This window comes from Protopterus annectens, chromosome 5.part0, assembly GCF_019279795.1.
Source record: "Protopterus annectens isolate FY-2018-M chromosome 5.part0, PAN1.0, whole genome shotgun sequence".
NCBI lineage: Eukaryota > Metazoa > Chordata > Ceratodontiformes > Protopteridae > Protopterus > Protopterus annectens.
Window position 1 is genome coordinate 376996812 of NC_056735.1, and position 18861 is coordinate 377015672.

General features: G+C 40.1%; 1 protein-coding gene across 1 annotated transcript in view; it reads left to right on the top strand.

Annotated features, from left to right (window-relative positions):
- The window catches only part of LOC122802163, a 1241087-nt gene that overhangs the window by 1108728 nt on the left and 113498 nt on the right, over positions 1-18861 (top strand). Inside the window, exon 20 of the mRNA XM_044071837.1 lies at positions 17896-18019. Coding sequence (XP_043927772.1) covers positions 17896-18019 — 124 coding nt within the window. The remainder of the gene's footprint in view (positions 1-17895; positions 18020-18861) is intronic.

An 18861-nucleotide genomic window follows, 5' to 3' on the forward strand; every position in this document is an offset into this window, starting at 1 on the left:
ACTTGTATCTGACAGGGAATTTCTATTAAGGCCCCAAAACTGCCATTAGTTCCTGATGCTGACATACCGAAGGGGCCTACAGTGCCCCCCCACCTTGTGTGTGTACATGTTCCCACCCACACACTCAATAAGAGATCCCATTACTGGCTTGGTAGTGCCAAGTCCTTGTCTCCCAGTCTTTGCTGCACATTTGTGCCTGAAATTCTCCACTTACTTGTGATGATGATGATGATCAGATAGTCAAGATCATCACATCCTCCCACCAGGATGGTTAAACTAATGTCAGCCACTCAGACAGTCTCATCTTTTCTCACCTCGCACCCCCTGTGCCAGAGCTGTTATTCATAATCAGGTTGCCTGGGTCATGGTTATGGTTTTATCTTTCTATGCTCTGATAGGCTTGCAACAATACATGTTTTAATTGCTATTATACACCTTATTTTATTAATCTCTATTTATCAATTATAGGCTCCTAAGCTCATAGGTGTATACTAGACAAACAACCACTGGAGCCATTGTAAGCCTAGCCATGCATCCCAAATCTCTGACAATGACAGTGTAGTGCTATCTATTTTCTAAGAATAGTTTTTATTGTTAGCCATCGATTACAAGCCCTTAATAACGTGAATTTAAATTTGAAGGATAAATGTGTAGAGAATGCAGTCCATTCATTTGTGTTTCTCTAAAATGTTTGTGGAAGTGTATACCTATCTCTAGAAAGAGATTGTGTTGTGTGATACTATGTGCTCTTATAAATATTCCTATAATACTTGCTACAATCCAATCCAATAATTATTTCACATCCTGTATTATAAACATTCTGCCTAACTCTGTGAAAACAGACATTATCTCTGTTGCACTATATCAGGTGGAACATCCATATCTTCCTTTCAAAGTGCAGACCATCCATTGCGTAAAGGTAGGCCATACCCTGGAATATCCAGGTCTAGTAGTCTCATTAACATTACTTGTAAGGCTTTAAAATATTATTATAGCTGAATAAATAAACAATAATATAGATACACATTAGTTCAGCTTTGTAAAAGGCAAAATGTGCCTGCTCATCCTGGTTGAGTTCTTTGAAAGGGTTAATGAGGCCATGTGTAAGAGGCATACAGTCCACGCTGCTTATCTAGACCTTGATAAGACCTTTTACACTATCCCCCTTCCTGGGATTATTGAGAAACTTTCCCAACTCAAAATTAGTCCATGCAGTTTGCTGAATTTGTAATTAGCTGTCTGGCAGACCCCTTGTCATTAAGATCGGAGAGTATTTGCTCTAGACAGAAAAAAAATCACTAGTGCTTTACCACGTGGATCTGTTGTGGGTCCCCTCTTCTTTGGTATACATTTCTGTGACACAAAAGTCAATATCAAGGGACTTTGGCTCACCAAGCTTGCTGATGATTGCAAACTAGACTTGGTTATCAAACCCTGTTCTGATACCCAATTTCTCAAGCAAGGGCTGGACCAGACAAACACTTGGCATATTAAACACAGGCTTACCTTTAATACCAAGAAATGCAGCATAGTTTCCTTTGGTAAGTGTAGCATCCCTACTGCTTACTATCTAGCTATCTAGATATCATTCCAATTAAATTTGTCACATTCATCAGGGACTTGGGCAAATATGTTGAGAACAGATTCATCTTTGACCACAAGTTTCTGTCACGGTTAGAAAATCCTTTTGCTTTTCCATAGCTTAGTGGCATCTCCTCAAAGTCCAAAGAAGTTATAGTTCCACTTTATTCAGCCCTTATTGGGTCCATCAGTAAATATAATGCACCTTTTTGTATGTACCTCACTAAGCAGCTACACCAGCTTGACAGACCTCATCGTTTTCTTACTAAACAGATCTCAGCCTTCAGTGGAATGTTATCTGGATAGTAAGCAGTCAGAAGCTATGCTGCATTTCTTGGTATTAGAGGTAATCCTTAGTTACACTGACAGACTTAAAGCTCTGTCTCTCTGGCCAGACTCCTAAGGGGTGATCTCTACTTAGCTTTCCATGTTATGAATGACCAGCACTCTTTCAACTCCTCCGTCTAGCATTCAATAGGCAATGAATGGCATCTGCACGAGCAGCATGGAAGCCATTTTACACGTTGTATGAAGTTCTTCAAAAAGGATTGAGACTGAAAATTAAGTACTGGGGGTGCAGTCTATGAAAGTAAAGATATGGAGAAATAGTATGCTAGGATGATCTATTTATTACTCTTTGTCGGGAGTTAATAAGCAGAATGTGAGACAAATAAATCCCCAATGGGCACCTGTCCTTGTAAACCTGACAGCTTATACAGGTAGTAGTGTCTTGTGCAACTGTAATGTTAGTCTGCCTGAACCATATTGAGTGGTAAATTCACATAAAAATCAGCTCTTTCTAAACTTCATTTTACAGATCTGTGTAGCATTTTTTCTTGCATATGTGGCCTGCAGAAAGCTGTGCTCCATTACTGTAAAATTAACAACTTATGTTACCACGCCCTGTAAATTGCCTGTTGCAAAATATTTGTGAGATGAGCTATGTCAAACCCAGAGCTGTTGGACATGCTCCACTTAAAGAAATCTCAATCTCTCCAAGCTACACACTCTAGGGACCTAAACCTTGTCACTACAATAAACAGAACATGCTGGAGGGATAGATTCCTGTCCCAGAGACTTCCTGTACTCTGGAACAAACTGCCTATCTATATCAAATAAAGCTCCTCATTAGCACTCTTCAAGAAAAATCTTGATGATTGGATGGGAAATAGGAAATTCACCCTGGGGATCACCTCTGTGGCTCTGCTCGACAGGGGCACAGGAAAATAATTTTCTTGGGTGGCAAAAGCCAGGGTACCATTTTTAGCTAGGCTTATACAGGCCCTAGGTCTAATAGCCTAGTACCTACCTATGAACCTATGAAGTAGAACAATTGGTTAAGCAAACATATGTTCTATTGAGCTAAATCTACTGCATCACATCAACAACACCAGATGGCATGGTAGATATGTAACCCAACATATGCCACATTTCTGGAATAGGCTACCCTTACCTCTAAAGCAAAGTGCCTGGATGACTGAATAGGTGAGCACAGATTTTCACCAGGAGTATGTTGACAAAGTCTACTTAATGGAGGGGACATTACTATGTTCCCACTAGTACTGTGTGCTGTGGCTGTGCCTTCCTGAGGTCTCATTTGGTCGTAAGCTTAGTAATAACCCATGAATCTATAAACTATTTACGTCACTGAAAGTGGTACTTCTCTTGAAAATTACAAATATTGGGATAGCATTCCACAGCACATTCAGAGTAACAGCCCTGAGCTGCAGTCACCAAGGCAAGCAAATCTGATTAGAACATGTCATCAGAAAAATCACTAGATGAGTGTTGATGGACAAGTAGCTGCATGCACATATTTCTTTTAACTAGTTATTGGCAACTAGGACTGCCAGTGTAAGAGGTACTGTGTGATTAGACGTATTCACCATATTTAAACTACTGTGTTAACTATCTTTTATCTATAGTTAACTAAATACATTATTTTGTGATTTAAAATAACTTGTCTTTGATCTTTTTCAGTGTTTACATACTCATTATAAACATTAGCTGCCTGCTGCTGTAGCCTTATGACAGAATATCTTGCCAAAAGTAAGATTTCACTATGTAACTCACAAAATTTTGACTAAAAGTAGATAAAAAATATAAGAAGTTGACAAGTTAACAAATAGCAAAGAAAATGAAAAGGTAAACAAAAACATTTTTAGTCAGAAACGTTTGCAGACCAGGTGCCATTTCATGTTATTATTTTACAGTCAGAAAAGTTAATTTCTATAAAATTGCTATCCAACTTACATGACAAACGTTTCTGTCAAAAATATGTTGGTTATCAACATACAGAATCAAACCCCATTCCCATGGCACAGTGAGATAGAGCCGTGATTGCACCCAAGGTGACCCATGTTTATTTAGCATCACAGGTGATGGAGGGACCAGGCAAGGAAGGATGGAAATGAGTGGTTGATGACAGCTCACCTATCCCTTAAGCTGCCCATGCTCACTGCAGTAGCAGCATTGCATGGCAAGCATCATGCTGCAAGTGGTACATCACTTGTCTGGGAGGTTTTGCATGCATAGAAGCATCCATGTTCTTCTCAAAGGCAGCCGTTATGGACTTGGGAGGCTGCCATGGAGTGCTGGTGTGGGCACACTCCTTGGCAGTAGTATGATTTTACACCAGTGTCCTTAATCTCCAGACCAGCCCTGGTTGTGTGTTGAGTTGTGCCTGAAGAAGCTAGGGTGGGTCAGTAGACCTGGTAAATGAAGATGAATTTTGTTAAATGCCCACATGCATTTATGCATTTGCAATATATGTGTGATGCAGGACTAGTGTGCTACCTCACAGCATTAAGTCCTGTGATTATAATGATATGAACATCTGTTTGAGCTATGAAAATATAATTTGCCTCAGAATGTAACCATTGGAAGTTAAAGTGTGCAGACTTCAAGATCCCCATGGGGCATGCATGGTGACAGTAAAACCAGGAAGATGTTCATCATGTTTCACTGTTGCAGTCATTACAATTGGGTTATCCTGGTGGCAGGCTACCCTCAGTCGGCCTGAATTACAAAGTCTAGGTCCGGTGTCGGTTGCTGTCACCTCTTCCCTGACGTCAGTGCGCCAGGGGTATAATAGATGCAGCCAACACCATTTTCTTCAGTCTTTCTTGCCGTGCGGTGCCCGAAGCAAAAGTAGTTTGCAAGAGCTGGTCGGCCGACTCCTGAGATTTTCAAAATCGAATTTCAGATCCGAAGTCTTCATTAAAGCTAAGTACCCCGTTGGGGAAACTTTTTTCTTGCTCCAGACCGATGTCAGAAAAAGTTAACAATTGAATTTCTTGTGGGAAGCAAATATCTCATAAGGATTTTCATTCTTACTGTATTCCTTGCCTAGGCCCTGACCACGACGTTGCTAGCTGTCAGTTTTGTGCTAGATTTAACCAACGCACTATTAAGCGTCAGTACAATTTTGCCTTTCTTTACTTTGGCCGAAGATTCAATTATATAATGCCATCGGAACAGCCGATGACCAGAGTTTATAAAAAGCGCAAGGAAAAAGAGAAGGGCAGGTATCCGAGGTCCAAAACCGACAGCGAGGCTTCTGCTAGGCCTGTCGCCGGTTCGCCAGTTCTCAGTGAGGCGCTTTCGCAGCCCCTGATGCCCGCTACCTCAGAGCCACAGGCTGCTTCCAACTCCTACATACAGCCAACTGGGCCGCTGGAAACTCAAGGTATTGGACACTTCAAAACTATTCCCTCAGATGGGTCCAGAGCCGCTGAGCAGGCATCGGCTTCTTTGGGTGTTTTCAGACCTACACAATTATATGTAAAGCCAACCTCAGCTTCAAAGGCAAAGACTAAAGCAGCTCTAAAGACAAAGAAACAAGTATAGCATTCTCCCAGACAGACTTCCATGCCTAAAAACCAGATGCTTAAAATGGTCGAAGACCTAATTACTTTGATCAGGGGTTCCCATCCCCCTCCTGATAAGAGGCCTAGGCAAGAGATAGAATATGAATCTTCAGATCAGGTTTCCATTTCCTCTGATTCCTCTTCTGAGCATGAATATTCCCTTCCTCCCTATGAGGATTCTGATGCTGAAGAATCCATCCCTTCAGTCTTGTCTCCTGAGGATTATTCTTTTGGGGAGACCCTGCATACTATGAGGGAGCATTTCCATTGGGAGAACCAAGATTACTCTGAATCCAAGAAAAGGCTCAGAGACTTCCTTTTATTACCCCAGCACAGACCCCTTGCTATTCCTCCTGTTTTAGACATTGTAGATGATGTTTTTACAAAGTCTGGTCTATCTTCTGACTCTTTACCACCATCTCCTGTAAAGCCAGACAGATACTACAGGGTTCCGGATTCACATACATTTATTTACAAAAACCCTGCTGCTGACCCAGAAACTATTTCTCAGGGTCCCAAGGGGGTCAAGGCTTCCACTGCAAAAAACCCTATTCCCTCTGATAGGGATTCAAGGGCCCTGGACAGATGGGGAAAAAAGATTTATACTTCTGCTACCTTGGCTGTAAGAGCTTTAAATTGTCAGTTTCATATGCTTAAATATCAGCAATATTGTATGTCACTGCTTAAACAGAAAATGTTGACAAATTCAGAATGTGCAGAAAACAAAGAAATACAGGATTTATTGCATGCAGCTGAACAAGTGGGAAAGCATATTTTGCAATGTGGTTTTGATTCTCTAGAGGCCTCTTGCAGGGCCGCTGTTACAGGTTCTGTCATTAGGAGGCATGCTTGGTTAAAAGAGCAGAATCTGCCTGATCATAGATGCTCCTTTGCAACATGATACCTTGTTTAGTGTTAAAGCAGAAAAAGTGTTGAAGAAAATGGAGGACAAACCTAAATCTATGCAAACAGTGAAGGATTTCTTACAGGTACAGCCTCCCAGATTTAGCAGGAACTGGCCTACAAAGAATTGGTCCTTTCCAGTGTCAGACAGGCCACAAAGAGGCAGATACAGATGCCCCAGAGGCAGATCACAGCCCCAAGGCTCATATAGGCCTAAGCAATGGGGTGCTTCTACCTCCAAAAGTGGAGAGGAAAAATCACAGCCATTCAGGGAACAGTCTCAATGACTTTCCCCTACCAACACCAAGCACTTATCTTCTGGCTGCTCCTTTGGGGGGAAAATTAGCACTTTTCTCACAAAATTGGCACAGGATCACCCAGGACAAATGGGTCTTAACTATCGTATCTCAAGACTACAGGTTCCACTTTCACACCCTGCCAAGGCCAAACGGTATGCCAAACCTGCCATGCAATCAATGGGCAGAGGCACAAAACAAGTTTTATCCTTCATGGACATGAAAGCCATTCAACAAGTACCACAGCAAGAGCACGGAATACGATTTTACACAAGGCTATTCTTGGTACCCAGAAAGGACAAAGCCTGGAGACCAATACTGGACCTGTCTATCCTAAACACATTCCTGGATATTCCAAAATTCAAAATGTTAACTCTGCAGCAGCTTCTGCCCATGCTGGGCAAGAAGGCTTGGCTTGTGACTTTAGACCTAAAAGAGGCATACCTGCATGTCCCAATCAGACAATCATGCAGAAGATACCTCAGATTTATGGCTGGCTCAGTGCACTACCAGTTCTCTGCACTGCCCTTTGGCTTATCTACTGTGCCTAGAGTCTTCACAAAAATGCCTGGCACCAGTGATTGCATTTTACAGACAAAGAGGAATACAAATATATTCATACTTGGATGACTGCCTTATTCAAGCAGAGAACAAGGACACACTACTACAACATCTGGTGTTTGTAAAAAGGTTACTAACAGGTCTAGGGTACAAAGTAAATGAAAATAAATCAGAACTCATACCCTCTCAAGAGATAATATTCCTGGGTGCAAGCTTAAATACAACTGCCCAGATGGCTTATCTCATGCCAAACAAAGGCAACTGACTACTTATTTCAAAATGTTGGCAACAAAGTCCCAGTTATCTGCAAGAAAAATTCTGCAGGCTTTGGGCTTCATGGCATCCAGCATTCTACTAATTCCATATGCAAGACTGCATATGAGGAAACTTCAATGGTATCTAAAAAGTGTTTGGACTCAACATTGCAACAGCCTGAAAACAGTAATTGCCCTCATTCCCTGCCTGCAACAGGAGTTTCGATGGTGGGCAAAAGCCTGTCACCTCAACACGGGACAGCCATTTACCATACCCACAGCCAGGCAGACATTGACAACGGATGCATCAGATTATGTCTGGGGGGCCCATATGGCAGGAAGATGTATTCAGGGCACATGGTCCACAAGTCAAATGCATCTACATATCAATCAAAAAGAGATGCTAGCTGTACCGAATGCCCTGACAGCTTTCAAGAATCTACTTCATCCAAGACAACTACTGATAAAGACAGACAATACTACAGTCATGTGATACATAAACAAGCAGGGGGGCACACATTCCTACCCCCTCTGCAGACTAGCCATGAACTTGTGGGACAGAGCATTGACTTATCAAGTACATCTGCAAGCACAATTCCTGCCAGGAAGGATAAATACTCTGTCATACAAATTAAGCAGAAACCTAATGGATCCCCACAAGTGGAAATTGGATCCACAAGTATTCAGCATGATAACAAAGAACTGGGGATGCCCGGGCATAGACCTATTTGCCTCCCCTCACAACTACCAACTACAGAAATTCTGCACAAGGACTTATCACAAGCAAGCATGGAAAGTGGATGCTCTATCTATCAGCTGGAAAAACCTAACAGTATACGCCTTTCCTCCTCTGCCTCTCCTTCCCAAGGTACTCCTCAAGGTCAGACTAGAAAAGCCAAAAATGATACTGATTGCCCCAGACTGGTCCCGCCAGCACTGGTACCTAATCTTAAAGAGCTTGTCTCAAAGTCCAGATTGGACATTACCTCAAATTCCTCACTTATTGACCCAACAAGACAGTCAGATACTGCACAGCCAACTCAGGACCTTAAACCTGGCAGCATGGCGAATACTGTAGCCATTCAAGACACACCTTTCTCAAAGGCAGTGATGGATATTATTTTGGAGGCCAGGAGGCCTAGCACCAGAAAATCTTATGCAGAAAAATGGAAGAGATTCTGTGCCTGGAATCAGGCACAAGGCATTGACACGATTGTTCCAAATATTCCTCAGATTTTGCAATACTTAACTGAGATGCTGGATAAAGGCCTTTCCTTTTCATCAATTAAAATTCATGCCTCTGCCATTTCAGCTCATTACAATACAAATCCACCTATTTTTCTGCATCCATTACTAAAGCAGTACCTCAGAGGGGCCAAAAACATAAGACCTCCAAGGAGAGCCCCAATACCTGCATGGGACCTCAACTATGTCTTGGAAAAACTCACATTGCCTCCATTTGAGCCAGCCTCTGCAGCTGATATAAAATTCTTATCCTGGAAAACAGCTCTGCTCCTAGCAAAAACCTCCGCTAGACGAGTCTCAGAGTTACAGGCACTCATGGCTGTGGAACCTTTTATTATTTTCCTTCATGACAGGGTTTCTCTGAGGACAAACCCTACATTTATGCCTAAGGTAGTGTCCAGTGTGGCCCTTAACTAAACAATTCATTTGCTTACCTTTTACCCAAACCCACAGAATAAGGGTGAGAGACTTCTGCATTCTTTGGACATTCACAGACAGCTGTGCTTTTACTTGGACAGAACCAAGGCTTTCAGAAAGACTGAACAACTTCTAGTGGCATATGCTGCAGGATCACAAGAAAAGCCTATCTCAAAACAGACTATTTCAAAGTGGATCGGCCACTGCATTTGTTTCTGCTATTCTCAGCATGGCAAATCAGTGCCTAAGGGCATTAGGCCACATTCCACCAGAGCAGCAGCCACTTCAGCAGCCTTCCTTAGAGGAGTACCAACCAAAGACATCTTAGAGGCTGCATCTTGGAGTTCTATGCATACTTTTACAAAGCACTACCACTTACGTCTCTACTCAAAATCCAGGGTAGGCTTTGCCACTGCAGTTCTACAGGGCCTGATAGCCTCTCCTAATCCTATTTCACACCAGCCTCCCAACCTTAGCTTTGGGATTCAACCCAATTGTAATGACTGCAACAGTGAAACACGCTGAACATAGTACAGTTGTGTGCCTACCATAAATGTAGATGTTCGAGTGTATTCACTGTTGCAGTCCAGGTTACCCCACCCCACCATCCCCCTTTTACTTTGCTGGGACTTATCTCTACTTCTCTATTCTATACAACCTATGTGGTGTATTTGCTTGTAGATGAAGGAAAAATAGTTTTTTTCTGAATGCATGTTTATTGGCATAATTTAGCCTACCTTTTTGGGGCCACCTGACATCTGGGGCTAGAAAAACTGAAGAAAATGGCGTTGGCTACATCTATTATACCCTTGGTGCACTGACATCAGGGAAGAGGTGACAGCAACCGACGCCGAACCTAGACTTTGGAATTCGGGCTGACTGAGGGTAGCCTGCCAGCAGGATAACCCAATTGTAATGACTGCAATAGTGAATACACTTGAACATCTACATTTATGGTAGGTACACAACTGTACTTTCTTCAAGCTTCATTTACTTACGTGTGTGCATGTGTGTGTGTGTTTGTGCACACACGTGCCTAGAGATAGGTGGACTGGGCCATTGTGGTCCATTTCCATTTATTTTGTATGTACTTGTGCCATACATTCTTCGGATATCTTGGTGTAGGTCATCTCATCACATCATCTTTTACACAACTATGCTGTTAGGCTTAGTTGTTGAAGTCAATGGCGACAATGGAACATAATTTTATGGCTGTGTTGCCAAAACCTAATTCAGACAGATATGAATTGGTATTGGTAACTGATATTTTGCTTTGAGATTGCACAGTTTCTTTTTTTAAGTTGTAAAATATTAGATTTAAGGAAACAGTAGTATGTATGCCATTCAGTTTATAATGATACATACTCCAAATATAAAGCTTGTAGCGCATGTACAAACTCCTCTGGAATCGTTTGATAATCAAGAATTCAAAACTGTCTCCCCTACATTTGCCTGAGCCCTAACTTCACAGGGATCATTTTCTCAAGTCCCATCTCCATAATGCTGAGCTTGCTGATTACTGTTTTCCACAGCAACTCACTGCTGCTACAATTTCTAAGTGTGCACCAACAGCAATTACTTCACTTTGGGAGCTTTCTCCCCTCTTTACATTTGTGCAACAGTAGAGTTGTTATATATTGCCCTACACATGGGGATGCAGGGGCACATACATCTACATGTTTTAGAGTTTGTTACATGATTATGTTGATACATAATCTACATAATACAATAAGTGTCATGGTGTAAACTACAGGGTTTGATAAGACAGTGAACTCTTCAGTGTAAATAATGCTGTCAATGTTGTATCTCTATCTATGTCTGCTTTTTTCTGACATCCATATCAGTGTGTGCTCATTAAACTGATGTCTGTAAGAAATGGTCTGTAGTTCTCCATTCAGATGTCAGCATTTTTATTTTATTATATTTCTACCAAGCAACCTGCTTGCTGAGTAGAAAGCATACATTATCACTAATGTATGGAATGTCCCAGGCTATTGCAGTGCCACCAAATATAACGTCAAAACATTACATTGGACGGTTGTCACTAAGTGTTAAAGTTGGCTGTAGCTAGTATGTTTGCTCTTTACTGTTTCTGAAGTTGAACTAGCTTGCCAACACAAAATTATGTTTTGATGCTGACAATTCAAGTTAAGAAAGATTCATGTACCTTTTCTGAATGTGTGACACAGAGAAAAGAATATTTATGATCATGTTAAACTGTTAGAAGCTGAAGATACAATATGGTCTAAAGCTCATTTTGTGTACCAAAAACACACACCATTTGGTGTTAAAATGCAATGCCCCAGTCACCGGTGTTAAATTTTGTAGGATATGAACATGTGATAGATACACCACCACCCAGACCTTATTTATCACTGACACATCATGAAAGTATCTGGAAAAAACACTGGGTATTTATCCTGACCAATGATATGCATTTTACCCACTTGAGACACAAAAATTATCAAATACTTCAGTGAGATTTTTTTTCTCTATGAAAATATTTTAAAATAACTTCATCAGTTGTTCAACATTACAAATGCTTATTATATTGCACAACTGGAAAAAAATGCCACATTTTTATTTTGATAAGCAGAAGAAACCATTGAATTGTTTGCAAGTTTTTGATGAAGCTACAAATAACATTGTCAGTTAAATAACAACACATTTTCCTGAAATAACCAAAGCTAAAAAAAAACTAAAACAAATTAAAAAGTTACAAGTACAAACCTCACAATAGAATAGTTTGTAGAAAACTCCTTGAACATCATTTGGAAGGGGGTTGTGCTCCCCTACAACTCCCTCAATGTGGGAAGTCTGCCTCCTACTCAGTCTCTAAATCTTCTACCTCAAACTTCACAATGATATAGAAAAACAAAAGTAAAAAAAAGAAAAAGTCACCTCTTCACTTTGGCCTGAATCACTGAACCTTGGAAATAGTACAAGAGAACAGGGGCAACAAAACAACAGCTGACACCATGAAAGGTTAACAGTTCAAGATTTCCTTAAAGATATGACAGATATCAGAAATGTGTGCCAAAGCCATTGCATAGAAAGATAAAGCCCTTTCTATGCCCCAAGTGATCCCAGATTCAACTTTAGGCTTGGCCATCTGAGGGAGGATGAGTGCACCTGGGTTAGGGGGGTGGGCACACATAAAGGCTGATGAGCCAACCACTGAGTGCTTCCCTGAATGATGGGTGGTGTCACTTGCCAATGTCAGTTCTCTGCAGAAGAAAGGAGCTCATCATCACTGGTCTCCCATTACATGTCAGTCTCAGGATCTTATTTGTACATACTGGTGCTGGGCAAACTGATAGCATTTAAAGTGATCCCCCCACAGCAGCAATATGACACACAGAGTCCCAGGATCCCCCAAGTTTCTCGCTGGTACAAACTCTCATGGAGTAACTCTGGGGGTGATTAATGAGGATTAGCTAGACCCAAGAATGGACAGTGGTGCCATAATGTGCTGATGGGCAGTTCTGTGGGTAGAAAAAGAGAGCAAAAAATATCATAGAAGTGTTATGCAACAAAGTGTGGTGAGCTCTTTTTGATCTGTGAATTGTTTGGTTATTTAGTGACATCTTGGGCAATAGCTATATATATATATATATATATATATATATATATATATATATATATATACATATATATATATATATATATATATATATATATATATATATATATATATATATATATATATATATATATATATATATATATATATATATATATATATATAGGGAAATTGAATAAGATCGAATCCCCCTTTGGTTGGCTAGACAGCTAATTGACAGGTGTGCAAAATCGCACAGTTCTCAGGGCTGAGAAATATGCCCTTTCCCTGACATTGTTCAGTCTCAGAGTTAGTATATATAATTATATATAATTAGCAGGGGGTTTGGGGGTCTTGCTCCATTCAGAAAAAAGTTTGTTTTTCATGCGCTATTTGCTTGGTGCATGTGTAGTAGCGTGTTGATATTTGCAAAGTTGGCCTTTTGTGGTTGACCTTGTGAACATTGATATTGGGGTCATTTTTTCTTTTTCAGTAGACTCATATACTTAATTGAACCCTCATTAAATTGGCAGTCAAAAGACTTGACTGCAAAATATCGACCCTCAAAATACTGACAAGATGGAAGTTATACTAGGGAAGGGTTTATGCCCATTCCACACTGTGGACCTTGGAGTTGGTATGTATAATTATCAGGGGGTGTAGGGTGCAGGGAGGCTTGCCCCCACTGCAAAAAACTTTGAAAAACGTGACATTTATCATCATAGAAAACCAATGAAAAATCTGACAAACTTGAACCACATTTTGTCAATGTATTTGTGTGGGGGGGAAAGCCACCCTGCACCTCCCACACCCACCTACTAAATATATATATACCAATTCTGAAGTAACACAGCAGTGGGTAAAGGGCATAAACCTTACTTAGTATAACTTCCATTTTGTCAGTATTTTATGTTTAGATATTTTTACTGTGTCAACATTCTGCAGTGTCAATATTATGCAGTGTGTGTGTGTGTGTGTGTGTGTGTGTGTGTGTGTGTGTGTGTGTGTGTGCGTGCGTGCGTGCGTGCGTGTGTGTGTGTGTGCGTGTGATTCTATTTAAATAGCCACCAAAAAAGAGTTTCTAAAAGCAGGTTATATCTCATTTAGAGTTGAAGTTTCACAAAAATAGGTAAGTCAAAGGAATAACCTGGAAAAAGGAAAAGAATGGAAAGACATACATCAGTACAATATGGCAGAAAAAGTCATTGTGTTTGAAGGTTACCAGTAATCATAACTGGGTTTGCCTTAGTGAGAAGTGCGTACTAATAACTGTATGCATGCTTTACATATAAATGATAGTTTATTATCTACAGATAGCCATAAAATACAGAAGGTTAAAGTTTAAGGGTATCTGTAGAGCATCACATAGAAAGGGGAAACCATTGACACAACTAACTCTCGATGAAGCAGTCCACTACTTTAACTCAAGCTTCTTACAAATATTAAACCTGCATGCACCCACCAAAACCATTAGAATAAAGACAAACTATGCGCAGTGGCTAACTAAAGAAACTAAATCCATTCTCAAAGACAGAGATAAAGCTTGGATGCAATTCCACAAATACAAAACCCAAACTTCAAAACAAAAGTACCTAGAACTCCGGAATAAAGCCAAGAAACCTACCAAACTAGACAAAATTAAATACTAACAAAACATCTAGGAAAAATATGCTCATAACCTACAAAAATTGTGGACCGCAGTACCTCTATACTTAAACCAGGGAAAACCACTTCACCAATACCAGCAATTACAAACAACCAAGATAATATTCCCACTCAATTTAATACATATTTTACCAAAACAGCTCAGACCCTTGCAGGTACCCAAAATATTGCAAACTTCCCTATCCCAGCACCCCCCAAATACATACTAACAAACAGGATAATACCCCTCACTTTAACTTGCATCCAGTGTCTATCAAAGCTATTTCAAAACTCCTCCATAAACTTAAACCTACCACTCTAGCTGCTGACAATCTACCAGCCAAATTCTTCCAGTTAGCCTCAGAGGCTATAGCCTAGCCTGTTGCCATCCTCATTAACAGATCCATATCTGAGTGTAAGGTGCCCTCCATCTGGAAAAGCTCCTATATAATTCCACTGTACAAAGGAGGTAACTCCATAGAACTCAATTACTACTGTCCCATCGCTATTCTATCACCATTATCAAAAATATTAGAAAGAGTTGTTCACACCCAATTGATGCACTACCTCCTCAATAACAATCTGCTGTCTCAATCTCAGCACGGCTTGCAACCCACTGACAGTGCCACCACTGCATTAGTGTCCCTTACCAATACAATCAACCAGCACAGAAACAGTTGTCATTATGTTTCTACAGTATTTTTGGATCTCTCAAAGGCTTTCGATATGGTCAACCACAATATGCTTCTTAACACACTATCCACCCTTGATATCACTCCTTCGTCAATCTCATGGTTTAAAAGCTACCTATCAGGATGACAGCAAGTAGTGCAATGGCAAAACCAACTGTCTGCCTATCTACCAGTATCCTTAGGGGACCCTCAGGGATCCATCCTTGGGCCATTACTTTTCTCATTATTCACCAACAAGCTCTCCGCCTCCATACCGAATGCCTCTGTAGTGCAATATGCAGATGATACCACCCTCATATGCTCTGCCTCCACACTAAATGACCTTTACTCCCTAACCCAAAATTGTTTCTCAGTTGCTGAAACCTGGCTCAATAACTCCCACCTAATTCTCAACCCAAACAAAACTAAACTTCTTTTCAGCCCATGTAGATCTCCACCTTCAAGTGACCAATTTATCTTAATGTCCAACAACAACACCAAGATCACCCCAACCACCCACAGAAAACTATTAGATGTAGAAATAGATAATAACCTGAGATTTGACATCCACGTATCCCAAATCATCAAGAAATTCCACAAAAAGCTAAGCCTCATCTATTGTAACAAACACTTTCTTACTAAACACACTAAAACCATAATTGCTAGAACACATCTGTTATCTACCCTCCTCTATGCCTCCCCTGTTCTAACTAATCTACGTAGGCTGACCTAAACAAACTTGAATCTTGCTACAACAAGATTGCCAGGTTTGCTTCTGGGTCCTCACACAATACTCATCACTGTGTTCCACTCAAGCAACTAAACTGTCCAGAGCTGCCTCAACTTCTTAAACACAATCAACTGTCACTTGTACATGAGGTATACTACCACCCTGATAAAATCCCAGCACTACACAATCTAATCCAACCCTATACTACTACTAGAACCCTAAGATCTAGTAATCAGAACCTCGTAAATGTCAGTAATTATAATAATAACTCTGGCAAATCCCTCTTTAGCTGTTCTGTTTCTAAAGCTTGGAATACTTTACCTAGCTACCTGACCTCTAATAGCTCTACCACACAATTTAAAAAACACTTGAAAACACATCATATGGACAACTGGTCCTGCTCCTGTGACTCCCCAGGGTGAACAACTAATGTACAAACTAGTATTTGTATTTCCCTCATTCCTTCCCTTTTGTACTATGTACTTATATGGTACAAAAGGCTATTTCTATCTGTCATTTACATCCCTACCAAATTATGTTTATCTGAATGTCCTTTTAAATACATTGCTGTATTTATATCTTACTATGTTATTTTGCTCTGTGCAGGTCATTGCACTGCCTTTTACTCTGTATTATGTTGAAACTGCTGTTTAACTTTATTATCTGAGTTTTTTTTTTCTTTACTGTGTTAATATGTGCTACGTGTGCTATGCAATGCATTATATTTTTGTATTTCATACTAACTGTTAAGTATATTTGTAGTCTGGAACTTTTTTCCCTGGGCCTCCACTGAAAATGGACCTGTGTCCAATCAGACTAGCCCAGTCAACAAATGTAAAATAAAAAAAATAAAAAAATACAATAAAAGCCCATGAAACTCATACAATTCATTCATTCATTGAGGCAGTCACTCATACACTCCACTCCCTCTCCGATTATTTTAATTTTAACCAGTTCAGGGCTGCAGGCAGCTGCTTGGAACCGTTTGAAATATTGCAGTTATTATATATAAGATTGGGAGGTGGCTTGCCCCTCCCACATGGGGGGGGGGTGCAGGGGACTTGTCCCTCTGCAAAAAAGAAATTTAAAGGAGAAGAGTGATGCTCGATATTTGCTCTTCTCCTGGATTTTTGATCTTTTTTTTTCATCATGTCAGGGCTTGTCATTTCGTGTCCCAAAATTTCAGTAATGAGCCAGAGCTGGAAACTATCCTGTGAGTAACTGAAAGCAAGACTCCCTACAACAACATGACAGAACAGGTGAATTTTTACTGTTATAAGTAACAACTAGAATAGCAGCTAGTAAGCCATGCTTGTGGATAAGGGAAATGCTTTATAATAATTATTTATATATAAATAAATTAATGCTTCATAATTATTTACAGATAAATAAAGTAAGGGTTATCCATAATCTGGTATAACAACCAGGCATTTAATATAGAGAGTATATATAGAATCTCTTTGTAGATGCCACTTAATATGTAGTTGATTATATATAATTAAAAAGAGAGTAAGCACTTTCCCCAAGAAGCAGATAAAGTGAAAAAAAATCTCTAGCAGGAGACTGTTGGTATTCGCTTGGAAATCAAAACTGAAAATATTTTTCCTTAACCTAAAAATGCAGAAGATCTCTACACTACTAAGTCAAGTGTTGTATAGTCCACCCCACCTTGAATAGTTTCAGACTGCTGTTGGCACATATGAGGAGAATGGTTAACCAGACACAGATGCACGCACACACATACTCATATATACATGTATAGTACACATGCACACAGCCATTATAGCTCATATGTTATAACAACGTGTAATAATAACCTGGTCTGCTTACAGTATAAAGGATGGCCTATTTGCTGTAATTCTTAGTGTAAGGGGTATCATTAAGAGATAAGTAATCTAAAATGTGTTACCTACTAGCATTAATACATATAAAACTTGAGCAGTCTAATATCTTCATTGGATTTTTGCAATCCACCATTGTACTTACCTGGTGCATCATACAGCAACTTTTGTAAATGATTATCTCTAAATTATAATAAGTTTTGCTAAATACAGTATGATAGTTTTAGGTACAATCATTAAAATTATTGAAAGAACTAAACCTAATACTGCTTTGGCCCTGAGATTGCATCTATAACAGTATTGCATGATTTTCTTTTCTAGCTGGATAGCATATGAAGGTGACAGTTTCAGAGGAAGACAGATGCTTCTAGAGCCCATCAAGATTCCTGACTGGAGTCAGCACAGCAGTTGGAATACCATTGGATCTCTTCGTCCTGTTAACCAAGTAAAAGGATTATCACTTATATTTCTTTCTAAGTCATAAGGGAATTAAGCAGACTGCAGTAGTAATGTTATTACTTAACAGTGACACTGCCTCATGAGTTCCATTAAAGAGCTGGTACAAATTCTGAGACACCTCATTTTAATAATTATTTCTGATATCATTTGTACCATTTATTCTAACATCTACCTGATAAAGATCACATTTACACTATCAAAAACGAAGTACATTACCATGACTGGATATACACACATCTGCTGTGGGTCTGAAGGTTCATAGGTTCAAAGGTGTGTACTAGACTAATGGCCCTGAAGCCTCTACAAGCCTAGCCCATAGGATTACTCTGGCATCGTGCCACCCGACCTTAGTTCCCAGTGCTTCTGTCAAGTAGAGCCACTGGAGTGATCCCTGGGGTGAATTTTCTATTTCCCATCCACTCATCAATATTTCTCTGGAAGAGGGCCAGTGAGGTGCTCTGTTTGACATGTATGGGAAGTCTATTCCATAGTATGTGCAGTCTCTGGGTTATGAACCTGGCCCTCCAGCATGTTATGTTGATTGTGGTAATGAGGTTGAGGTCTCTGGAGCATGTGATGTGGAGGGATTGGGATTTCTTTAGATGTAGCATTTCTAACAGAGCTGGGTCAGATATGGCTTTGTAAGTCAAGCAGAGATCGCCTCTAAGTAGGCAATATGAGACAGAGAATAGGTGGAGTTTTTTGAGTCTGTCCATATAGGACAAGTGTTTAAAACCTAGAATCTTTGTGAGGTACTTTTGTGGCCTCTCCAGTTGTTGCAGGTATCTAGTGAGGTACATGCCAAATGGGGCATTGTACTCGATGATT